General features: G+C 39.4%; 1 protein-coding gene across 19 annotated transcripts in view; it reads left to right on the forward strand.

Annotated features, from left to right (window-relative positions):
• The window catches only part of UBR5 (ubiquitin protein ligase E3 component n-recognin 5), a 69,034-nt gene that overhangs the window by 36,218 nt on the left and 20,372 nt on the right, over window positions 1-12,444 (forward strand). For 8 of the 19 annotated variants that reach the window (XM_083749762.1, XM_083749748.1, XM_083749745.1 and 5 more), the window contains 16 exons: window positions 201-312; window positions 508-662; window positions 1,768-1,965; window positions 3,103-3,313; window positions 4,688-4,814; window positions 6,604-6,755; window positions 7,159-7,254; window positions 7,678-7,801; window positions 8,132-8,229; window positions 8,815-8,963; window positions 9,374-9,465; window positions 9,996-10,142; window positions 10,236-10,354; window positions 10,449-10,575; window positions 10,692-10,821; window positions 11,027-11,187. In XM_083749762.1, coding sequence (XP_083605888.1) covers window positions 201-312; window positions 508-662; window positions 1,768-1,965; window positions 3,103-3,313; window positions 4,688-4,814; window positions 6,604-6,755; window positions 7,159-7,254; window positions 7,678-7,801; window positions 8,132-8,229; window positions 8,815-8,963; window positions 9,374-9,465; window positions 9,996-10,142; window positions 10,236-10,354; window positions 10,449-10,575; window positions 10,692-10,821; window positions 11,027-11,187 — 2,198 coding nt within the window. The remainder of the gene's footprint in view (window positions 1-200; window positions 313-507; window positions 663-1,767; window positions 1,966-3,102; window positions 3,314-4,687; window positions 4,815-6,603; window positions 6,756-7,158; window positions 7,255-7,677; window positions 7,802-8,131; window positions 8,230-8,814; window positions 8,964-9,373; window positions 9,466-9,995; window positions 10,143-10,235; window positions 10,355-10,448; window positions 10,576-10,691; window positions 10,822-11,026; window positions 11,188-12,444) is intronic. The other 11 variants (XM_083749757.1, XM_083749761.1, XM_083749746.1 and 8 more) reach the window with 3 other exon arrangements.

The raw sequence follows: 12,444 nt of genomic DNA on the forward strand, positions 1-12,444 counted from the left end.
TGCTTATCACATGCTGGGGACAAAAAAGAGGGGATAGCCTTCACCATCATGCACGGCTAATGAGCTTTTTAGGCATCTGGTTGGCTGCTGTTGCAGAAGAATCATAGTCTTTTCAAGCAAATTGTACATTCTTAAAGAGGGCGGAATTAACCCAATTCTTTAGATTACATTGGAAATACAGAAATCTGTTTTTGTTACAGGTGGTAAAAACTGGTGGGACACCAAAAGTTCCAGATTGTTTTCAGAGGACTCCTAAAAAGTTATGTATTCCAGAAAAAACAGAAATCCTAGCTGTGAATGTAGATTCCAAAGGTAAGGATGAAGGGTTTTTTCCTTCTCATTTTATCTATTGCTTGCTTTAGAAAAAAGAAAGGTACTTATCCCAGTAGAGAATTGTTAAACTAGTCATCTTAATTTCATTAATCAATATTTGCTAGTTTAATGGTTTTAAATATTTTTTTGGAGCAAATAGTTTGTTGGTCAGTGTTCTTTTTTGCACTCTTTCAGGAGTACATGCCGTCCTGAAGACCGGGAACTGGGTTAGATATTGCATATTTGATCTTGCAACTGGAAAAGCAGAACAAGAAAACAATTTCCCCACTAGCAGTATTGCTTTCCTTGGGCAGAATGAGAGGAGTGTTGCTATTTTCACTGCTGGGCAGGTTTGTTTCTTCTCAGCTTCATCCGTTTTCGGTGTTTCCTAGAACCCTAAAAGTACCTCTTTAATGGGTTACTTAATGTTGATAAATGATTACATTAAACAAGATATATTGAAAAATAAATCTTCATGGCAGACTTAACTTGACTGTCAGTGTTCCTGATCCCTATTTGGTGAAGGAAGTGGTAAAGAAAAAGAAAAAGGTGGGTAGATCAATGGTATAGTGAGGGATAAGGCTTTGTAAGCTACTGACACAAGTTAATGGTTCTTGGGAAGAATCCCTCCTCTTCTCACTTGCCTTGCAACCTAACTGCAGAATTTGAAGAGACACGACTCGCCAGTGTTTTATCCCCACACAATGAAGAGAGGGACACAACCATGCATGCTTCTGATACTAGATATTGTAGTAATGTATATGTATTCCCCTATTCAAACTGCACTTAGAAAGCATTTGAACTCGGTCTTCTAGTCCATTCTGGATATTTGCAGGAGTGTTCGGTGAGGACGACAGGTACTACACCTGTTGTCTGACACAACCTGGAGGGATGCGGGTGGCGCTGTGGTCTAAACCACTAAGCCTCTTTGACTTGCCAGTCGGAAGGTCGGCCGTTCGAATCCCCGCGACAGGGTGAGCTCCCATTGCTCTGTCCCAGCTTTTGCTAACCTAGCAGTCCGAAAGTATACCCGTGCAAGTAGATAAATAGGTACGCTGTGGTGGGAAGGTAAAGGGCGTTTCCGTGCGCTCTGGTTTCCATCATGGTGTTCCATTGTGCCAGAAGTGGTTTAGTCATGCTGGCCACATGACCCAGAAAGCTGTCTGTGGACAAACGCCGGCTCCCTCGGCCTGAAGCGAGATGAGTGATGCACCCTACAGTCGCCTTTGACTGGACTTAACTGTCCAGGGGTCCTTTACCTTTACCTTACCTTACCTGGAGGGAGAGGTATCAGGTGATGGAGACGTCAGCACTGTGTGGGCATATCAGCAGGAACACCAGACGGGCTTCATCAGTGCATCTATGTTGATATGTCAGGTGATAGAGCTACAAATCAATAACGAATGAGAAAAATAATGACAAATTGAATTCTATAAAAATCTACTTTTTTCCCAGGAATCTCCAATCATTCTACGAGATGGAAATGGCACTATATATCCAATGGCAAAAGATTGTATGGGAGGAATAAGAGACCCTGATTGGCTTGATCTTCCACCTATTAGCAGCCTGGGAATGGGAGTTCATTCCTTAACAAACCTTCCTGCCAATTCAACCATCAAAAAGAAAGCTGCTATCATTATAATGGCTGTTGAGGTAATTCATATATATATCTGTCATACTCTCTCGTAGAGACATTATCCTGCACCACCTGGATTACTCAGCGTTTTCAACTGAACTTTTCCTTTTTACAAATATATCTAAACGGTAATTTTAGATATGAGAGCTCTTTGACAGAAGTAGCTTACTGCTAGTTACAAAATGCAGCTGCCTAAATTGATACTTCTAGTATAAAGTCTACTTTTTGTTCAAACGTTTGCTATTACTGTTTATAGGTGTTCTGGACCTAAACTCTCTTTAATACAGGGAGAAAATGTGATTTTTTAAAAACATAGCTTAATCCAGATTTCCACTTTTAAGTGGGTCAGGAAGGGCAAGCCTAAAAGAGCCCATAGATTCATAGAATCACATGCAAATAGTTGTGTACATTCATCTTTTCTCTGTTTTACTGTGATAGCAGTTTTGGGACATCATTTTTGGATGTTGTGATTTATTTTAAAAAATTCATCCACCCCAGAAATTAACTTTAAATAACAGTTTTTAATAAGATGGGATATCTAGGTATTCAAAATGCTTTTAAAAACAATGCTAAAATAGGTTATAGTCCTTTTTATTTAAATTCCACTAGCAAATGAAAACTTTTCTTTAAAACAAGCTTTGATTCTGTTGCTTTAATATTGATTTCTAGTGCTAGTGTGTTTACTTTTTAGTTGCTTTTTAAATGTTGTTAATTTGTGTTTTCATAACTGGATTATCGTTGCTTTTATGTTTGCTTTTTATTTGTAAGCCACTTTAGACAACTTCTTTATGAAAGGGATAAATGGGATATAAAGATTTTTAAAATGTAAATAAATGCATAAGTAAAATTTGTTTGCTACATGTTCAATTTTAAAAGCATTGTAGCTGGGATATAGGATTCCCAACCTGCCTGTCCTCAAATCAGTTTGTTGATCCTGCATTTGACAGCTAAAATCTTAGTTTATCATTTAAATATATAGTACTTTTAAAATGTTAGACGATCAGTTTTAGGTATTTATCTCATTTGTATCCTGTACTTTGTTTAGGTCAGGATAAAGTACTGATGCTAAAAGAGGCTGCAGAATGTAGCATAGGGCAAGGGAATGTTGCTTGCTCTTGTTTTATTAACATCTCTCTCAATTTTTCTGAGCACAGAAGCAAACTTTAATGCAGCATATTCTCCGATGTGACTATGAGGCCTGCAGACAGTATTTGATGAACCTCGAGCAAGCTGTTGTCTTGGATCAGAATCCACAAATGCTGCAGACTTTCCTTAGTCACAGATGTGATGGAAATCGAAATATTCTGCATGCTTGTGTATCTGTGTGCTTTCCAACCAGTAATAAAGAAACAAAAGAGGAAGAGGGTGAGTTCAATGATCTCATGCTGATGAGATTATTCTGAGAGCTTTTGCAAGAAGGCTAGTAAGATGAGTCAGAATTGTTTAAAACCTGTTCTGAAATAGTTACACAAACACAGACACAGGTACACACACACACACAGCAACTTCATTAGTAATGAGATGTGTCATAAACCAGCAAGGCAATCCGGTTGGAAAATGCAGGAAGAGAGTATGGTAGAAAGGGAAACAAATGTCCCAATTGGCAACAAGTTTTGAGTTCAGCATCACATTTTCCACTTGGTAAATTAAGTCACTTGGAAATAAGGGTGGGATCTGAAATGCTGCGCTCAATGTTCCATGCGTGTATCAGGCTATTTCAAGGCTCCCTTCCCACTGCAGTCTTCCAGTCCTGAAAAACTGCTTGGAGGTTATGGGACCATCTGGTGCAGTATTCAAAGCAGCACGGAGAAGCTAGTGCCAACTCCATTGCCTGCATGTGTGGAAGTGCTTGGAATCCAGCCATAATTCTTGCCTCTAATGTACACTGGGGGAAATTAGCAGATGACGCTTGCAGAAAGACAGGAATTTCAAGACGAAACAGGCCATTGTGAACTTGAAGCATAAGGTCATGGCTGTTGAAACAAAGCAAAAAAGAAAGAGAGAAAGAAAGAAAGAAAGGTGGAAAGGAGAAATTTATGTCAAAAAATGGCCCGTATGATGCATTAAAACTGTGTTTTGCAGCATGAACTGGAGATCTACAAAACTGAGAATCCTATTAAACTAGAAATATGGAAACATCTATGTATACTGTATATGTCTGCAGTGGGGCAAAATACATGAAGTTTTTGAGGAACTAAAAGCAGAAGAAAGTGAACTTTCTAAATCATTTAAAATACATTTCTACACCATTTACACCCTTCTCCTAACTTGCTCAAGGCCATGTACAATTTTAAAAATAATAGCATATAAATCTACCAAGCATGCTGCAAAGGAAATAGGGGTGAGGAAGTAGAGGGGAAAGCAAGCAAATTCATTTACCAATTCTCTAAAGTACATACATTTTTCTGAACCTTTGAATGTGTTGTCCAACAAATGAATGATTTATGGGGCTGCTTGGAGACTGGTTTCCTTATTTAGCAAAAAAGAACCTAAGCTTTGTGTATTTGTGTGTTATGTGTTTTCCAGTTTAAATTGTCCTGTCTTTCTCTTCTCTGCTGGAGGCTTTTTGCTGTTCAGTAATCAAACCCATCGTCATTATACATTTGCATATAAATATTGAGAAATTCCATGTTGATTTCATATACAGAATTTATATAAAAGTGACAGAGAAGCTTTCGGTTCTTTAGTGTTTAATATCTCTGTAAAAAACAGATGCGAAGTTTCTTCTTTATGCTTCAGAAGCAGAGCGCTCCGAAAGGAACACATTTGCTGAAAGGTTATCTGCCGTCGAGGCGATTGCAAATGCTATTTCAGTGGTGTCAAGTAATGGACCGGGAAATCGTGCAGGATCCTCTAGCAGCAGAAGGTAAGCTAGTGGAAACTTCTCTTTTTGCTATTGCAGTATTAATTACCGGCAAGACATTATGAATTAATGCAGGCCAGGATCCAAAGAGCTGCTTGGGAGGTCCCGTGGCTCAGTGATAGAGCACATCGTCCACATGTAGAATGTCCCAGATTGACTCCCTGGCATCTCCAGTTAAAAGATCAGGTAGCAGGTAATAGAAAGAGAGTTTCTTCCTGAGACCCTGGAAAGGCGCTGCCAGTCAAAAATACTGGGTTAGATGGGCAGACAGCCTGATTATTATAAGGCAGCTTCTCATGTTCCTAAGTGTGTGCAGGTTAGATTTCTTTGAACAAGAAAACCACCATACCGTATCACAAACTACTTTTCAAATCTTTTGATGAGCAACAACAATAAATATCCTTTTCCAGTAAGCATGGGAGCTCGCTTCTTCTTTCCCTGACTTACTGCTTTCCCGCTTTCTGCTTGTTTCTGATAGCACCCTCCATCTAACCCAGGGTTTGGCTGGCAGCAACCCTCCAGAGAGGCATAACTTGTATCAGGTGGACAGGACTATGTGCCCTTTTCTCTGGTTTCAGCCACAGTTCTTTCATATTTGGCTGGGATTGACGACAGTCTTTCCTTAACTCCTTATTAGAGGAGAATTGGAATTTGTTTCTGGCTCCAGTCTTTCTAAAAGCAAGATAACACGATGACCAAATACAATGATACAATACACTCTTTATATAATATGAAATATATGAAATCACATAAACAGAAAACTTACGAATCTCTGAAAATCACAAAATATGCACTCTTAATGGATTCTCTTGAAAACATAAAACCAAATGAACATAAGTCTTATAAGTCTCTGAAAGTCTTTGAAGACTATGCAAGTCTCTGAAAGAAGCAATTTATCAGATTCTTATCTGGTGAAAACAGGCTGAAAAGCTTTGTTTATGGCATCCAATGTTGCTGAAGTAGTTCGCAAATAGACGTAGTGAACAGTGATTCCAGATATACCCACTGTTTCGTGGAATTCTTCTTCAGCACAGCAGAAGGATACAGAAATGCTTCATAAACCCATCTATATGGTGAATGGAAAAGTATAACAACAATTGCTATGGAATAGTGGTCATAAAGTTATGTTTTCACCAGATAAAGCCTGTTTTCACCAGATAAGAATCTGATACATTGCTGAGGAGTTTGGTTTTGATATCCCGCTTTATCACTACCCTAAGGAGTCTCAAAGCAGCAAACTTTCTCCTTTCCCTTCCTCCCCCACAACAAACACTCTGTGAGGTGAGCGAGGCTGAGAGGCTTCACAGAAGTGTGCTAGCCCAAGGTCACCCAGCAGCTGCATGTGGAGGAGCGGAGACGCAAACCCGGTTCACCAGATTACGAGACTAACGCTCTTAACCACTACACCACACTGGCACCCTGTACTCCTACGTTGGAGCCCATTCACTTGCAAACCACCTGCAATGTGTTTTTGGTTGCTAGTTATTCCCCCTTCTCCCCCCATCTTGGGGGGGGGCACTCGCTTATAAATTAAATGCAAGAGCAGCTTCAGGCTAACCGCAGTTACGAGGAGAATGTAAAGTTGAATTGGTACATTGACAGTACTGTGTCTAAACTACGTGCCGTATTTCTTTTTCACATTTAATAATTGGTGTGGCATTTATATTGCTTTCTTTTCCACATATTAGTTATAAATGCGGACAAAAGTTTGTTTGGCATTCTCGAACACTAGGTTGCCTTCATTATGCTTCTTGCGCAAGCATTAGTTTTAGGATTTTCTGTTTGGTCTTAGTTTGCGACTGAGAGAGATGATGAGAAGATCTCTGAGAGCAGCAGGTTTGGGCAGACATGAAGCAGGGGCTTCATCTAGTGATCATCAGGATCCAGTTTCTCCTCCCATCGCTCCTCCAAGCTGGGTGCCTGATCCTCCTGCTATGGACCCTGGTAAGATTTTCACATGCACTTGTGCATAAGTGTAAAAGTAGATATAAATTGCCTTTTGTGTGAACTTGTGAAAGAGCGTAGGAATAAGAAATGCATTGCATCAATGTTATTACAACTTCAGTGGTGCAAAGCATTTAGCTAGTTAGCCACTTCTGTGCTTTCAGGTGAAAACTGAGTGTTAAAATTTTCTGATTACAGCTTGTAGGCAGATGTTGCTTATTTTCAATAATGTGACTTGTTATCTGCTATAATGTTAGCTGCACTTAACAGTAGTTTCATTGAATAGCCTTTGGAAGGAAAGAAAATTTAAAGATATAGTGTGGTTAGTTTCTGTGGAGTGCGCATGTTGCCAGGGATGTGTTTTATGTATTGATGTGCATCCTACTGTTCTGTTTACTAAAAGATGGTGACATTGATTTTATCCTGGCCCCTGCTGTGGGATCTCTTACCACAGCAACAACTGGCACTGGCCAAGGACCCAGCACTTCCACGATACCAGGTGAGAACATGCTATTTTGTACACTTGCATATGACTTAATAAAAAGAAATGGCAAATGCTCACTTCATACATGTATTTTAGTGCAGCTTAAATGTTCCCTCCTATAACTTGAAGGTGCATCTTCCCATCGTTCTGTATAATGAATAAGGGTGCTTAACATATCAGTCTGTTTGTCCTGTTAAACTATTTGGAACTGCTTCACACATTAAAATATGTTGGCCAATATTGGTTTCAGGACATGAAGTTTCCAGTCCTTTACATACACTCAAATTCATAACTTAGCATCAGGTTTCTGACATTGTGAATGTGTTGGCTAATCATAATAGCTTGATACAAGAATCCCTCTTCCTGTCTAGAATGTTTTAAGTAAGTGAGCTACTTTTGTAGGCAGCTATTTTTCACCAATACTTTTCCAATTTGCAGGTCCTTCTACAGAACCCTCTGTAGTGGAATCGAAGGATCGGAAGGCAAATGCTCACTTCATATTGAAATTGTTATGCGACAGTGTGGTTTTACAGCCTTATCTTCGGGAACTGCTATCAGCCAAGTAAGGGGTCTTTATGTGCATGTCTTGTAGTGTTTTCATCTACTTGGGAAGCCAAGCTTTATGAAGAATGGTTGAGGGAATTGGGTATGTTTTATAAAGCTGCACTGAGCCTTGATATAAACAACAAGAAGTTAAAACTGTTTCATTTTATGTTCCATTTTGTATTTGTTAATATATTGATTTTTCCATTTTGGTTTATGCATCAGATCTGTCACCTTCATTTTAACCTTAAAAGTTGAGGCAGTACTAAATCAGGCTCTTTCTGCTAAACCTAGAAGACTGCCTTTTTAACTTAACTGAAAATGATACTGACATATTACTGTTTTTTAGGGATGCAAGAGGTATGACACCGTTTATGTCTGCTGTAAGCGGCAGAGCATATCCTGCAGCAATTACCATTTTAGAAACTGCACAAAAAGTTGCCAAAGGTATGTGAATACTGTATGTGGTTCTTGCTTTATGTATGCCAATAATTGAGGGCTTTCCCCTTCCTAAATCTCTGGATTAGACATTGGAATAAAATGTAAAATATTGAATTAATAGAACATGCCAGTCTTCCTGCTGTCCATGAATAACTTCCTGTTACCTTCTGGGTTTTAAAAAGTGTCTGATTCAATAGATACAGTTTCCTGTAATAATTTCCCTGTAGGAGGCTATGCTTTGATATCCATTGGTTTTCGTTTCTGTGAAAATAGGTCAGGGCAATTGTTGATAGAAGGTTGCGAATAGTGGCAGGTTTCAATGAAACAAAGATAAAAACCTGTTCTCTATAGAGGAGGAATTTTGTTTAGTATAACTAATACAATTTGAAGTCATTTTGGAGGGAACCATGAGTGCATTCAGTTAGCTGATGTGCAGTGTGGTTTAGCAGTAATGTTAAAGTGCCGTGACGTTTTGTTTTCTTCATAGAGGACCTTTGAGAATTATTTGAGAATTATTACCTTAAGTTGCTAGCTCTTCAAAGAGTATGTATAACTTCATTTTAAGCACTATCTTTCTCCTTTTTTAAAAAGCAGAGGCAACTTCAGGTGAAAAAGAAGAGGATGTGTTTATGGGAATGGTTTGTCCAACTGGCACAAACCCAGATGACTCTCCTTTATATGTCCTATGTTGCAATGATACATGCAGCTTTACATGGACTGGTGCAGAGCACATAAATCAGGTAAAATAAGGGAACTTAATTGGTTTTTTGTGGTAGGTGTAAAGACAAGCTCATATTCCTGAGCTTTTAAGCATAGATTTTTAAATGCTTGCCTTTCTCTTACTGCTGGGTTTTCTGGGGAAAGGGCTGGGTGGGGGGAAGCTTCTTACTGCTCTCTTTGGCTTAACAAGAAACCATTAACAAGAAGCTTAACATTATTTTAATGTAATCTAACTTGAAAACTCTTGAAGAATAAATAAGGCTGCAATTTTGTGCATACTTACCTGCGAGTAAGTTCCATTGAACTTGACGATTCTTTACTTATAAGTAGTCATATATAGAATTGTTAGCTACCACTTAAAAGCAGCATTGTAAAATTATACATAGTATTCCATTCCCCCCCCCTAAAATGCTCAATTTTCTCTTTGTAGGATATATTTGAATGTAGAACATGCGGTTTACTGGAGTCTCTGTGCTGTTGCACAGAGTGCGCAAGGGTGTGCCACAAAGGTCACGATTGCAAGTACGTGTGTTTGTTCCTAACATCGAGACTTCTGTAGGTTGTTGTGTATTTTCAGGGATGATTCAGTTTCATTTTGCTGGAAAATGCAGTAGATTTTTATTTCTTTTAGTGCTCTGCTTTACCTAAAATTTTTGTTAGTGAACAGATTGATAAATGATTGAAGGAAGCTGGAATTGCAACTTGGGCCTGGGTCCACAGTGTAGGGATGGGGAGGGGAGATGTAACTAGCTAGGTAGCCTCCTCTCCAGCAGTGTCAGAGAGAGGTGAGATAAATCAGGCATTTGCTTAGGACTGATCATAGGGGGAGAAGCTGCTACCCCATTTTCAAGGCCACCATTTCCTCAGACTAATGTAGCCTTTCATAAACAAGAACTGGAAAATGGTATTTAGATGAAAAACACTTCAGTTGAATTAGCAGGGTTTTTAAAAAAATTATTATGGACATAGTGAAACTTGTAGTGTATATTGATATGGAAACTGCTGTTTTTAAATTTAGAAATTGTATTTACACATTTTGTCTCTACTTTCAGGCTCAAACGCACATCCCCAACAGCCTACTGTGACTGCTGGGAGAAATGCAAGTGCAAAACATTAATTGCAGGACAGAAGTCTGCTCGTCTTGATTTGCTTTTCCGGCTTCTTACCACCACGAATCTTGTCACCATGCCAAATAGTAGGCAAGTGTCCCTTGTATAGTGGGATTGCTCTGCCCCACAAAAAGCCCCAGTGTAGTCTCTATGTCAACTCTTGGTTTGTTTGTATGTTTACAGGGGGGAACATCTTTTGCTCTTCTTGGTGCAGACAGTTGCAAGACAAACAGTAGAACATTGCCAGTACAGGCCACCAAGAATTAGGGAAGACCGTAATCGTAAGACTGCAAATCCTGAAGGTGGGACCCTTTTCTCATTTGCAAGATTTTTCTCTTATTGTAGCAACTGCTGCAGCAACTGCTTACATTCTTTTCTTTAATTCCTTGGCTTTAGATTCGGATATGCCAGATCATGATTTAGAACCTCCACGATTTGCACAGCTTGCCTTGGAACGGGTTTTGCAAGATTGGAATGCACTGAAGTCTATGATCATGTTTGGCTCACAGGAGAACAAAGACCCGTGTGTATTAATGAACTAGTTATGTGATTACACTTTTGAGCACTGACTTTGTATCATAGACTTGGCAACTTACATTATTTTCCCTCTTCCCCTGCTTTCTTTTGCTTTTTTCCAAGTCTTAGTGCAAGCAGTAGGATTGGTCATCTGTTGCCTGAAGAACAAGTGTATCTTAATCAGCAAAGTGGAACTATTCGGCTGGACTGTTTTACACACTGCCTTATTGTAAAGTGTACAGCAGACATACTGGTAAGGCATATTTAAATAACACAGTGCCAAAGAAATTTGTCCATTCGGTGCTTATGCGCTTAGAAGGTATGAACGTTAATGTGATTAGCAGATCTAAGTTGTGGCAAGTTTGTCATAACTCTTCTGTATTCAGTTCCTTTGCACAAGAATTTGCATGGTTGCGTAGCCATAGTAGACATTTGCTCCAGTAAACTTTTCTTTACAGCTTTTAGATACTTTGCTGGGGACACTTGTAAAGGAACTGCAGAACAAATACACTCCAGGTCGCAGAGAAGAAGCAATTTCTGTTACAATGAGGTTTCTGCGTTCTGTGGCAAGAGTTTTTGTTATCCTCAGTGTGGAAATGGCTTCCTCAAAAAAGAAAAAGTAAGCTTTTTTTAATATAAAAAAACTTAAATTACTTCTTGGGGCAGTGAAAGAAAATGCTTAAGATTTGTTATTTATAAAATGCTCCTCACCAGTTCAGTAGCATCAAGAGTAGCTATATGCTCTCAGACTTCTCCCAAATGCCTGTGTGAATGAAGCAGTTTTCTAAAAACGGTGAGAGGGACAACTTGATCCCCATAGGGAGGGAGTTCTGCAAGTGCAAGGCTACCCAAAAAGACTATCCCATGTCACCCCCCGCATAGCGAGCTATGCTCACTGGTGTGTCTACAAAATGAGCTGCCTCCAGCAGATTGCAAGGCCTGGCTTGGCAGATAAGGAGAGAACTAGTAGGTAGTGAGGTCCTAAGTTGTTGGCGCTTTAGTATATAAAGACCTTGAGTTGGACCCAGCACCAAAAAATAGGTAGCCAGTGTAGTTCATGCAGGATCGGTGTTGTGTGGTCCCATCTTGCTGTACCGCTCTTGCCATGTGGCCATGTTCTGCACCATCTGCAACTTCCAGATCATCTTCAAGGGTAGATGTCATTGTATTTTGTAGGTGGTGTACATGTCAACTGGAAACAGTCCTCTGGAGAGTGAATTCAAACCATGTTTCAGTTAGTACAATGAAATCAATACGCACATCTGTGTCTACAGATAGCATTATTACACAGAAACCTTGGGGCTTTCTCATGCTGTGTATCCTGAAACATAGGAACAAATGGGGATGCATGTCTCCATACAGCATACCACATAGTATCACTGTCCTCTACCATCTGTAAGCCAAAGCCTGCCATGGTTGTATAACTTGGGTACCACACTATGCCTCTGATTCATATTGCTATAAAGACTGCAGAGTAAATAAAATGCTTTGATTTATGAAAAGCTACATGAATGGGTTAGTCATCGTTTTATAATTAAGCTTGTTGTGTTTTGAGTCTTTCCCCATAAATGTAGTTCTCCAACTGTATAATATACTTCTAACTTTATTTCAGTTTTAAGGTAAAGTTCAACATACTCTTTTGTATCCACTGGGCTGCTAGTGGAACAGTAGGCCAACCACTAGACTAGAGGTGGGGACCAGAATTTTTGCCAAAGAGACAGAAAGAAGGGCTGTATTTTAGCAGTGTTAAGAGGGAAGCAATGCAGCTTGACTATTGACTGAACAGGATGAACAGAAATAGTTGTGCGAATACAAAACCATTAAACAACCTGTTCTGGTTTTTGTGTATTCTGAACCTTTTTGAATGTGGCTGTTG

The sequence above is a fragment of the Podarcis gaigeae genome, assembly GCF_964106915.1.
Source record: "Podarcis gaigeae genome assembly, chromosome: 7".
Lineage (NCBI taxonomy): Eukaryota > Metazoa > Chordata > Lepidosauria > Squamata > Lacertidae > Podarcis > Podarcis gaigeae.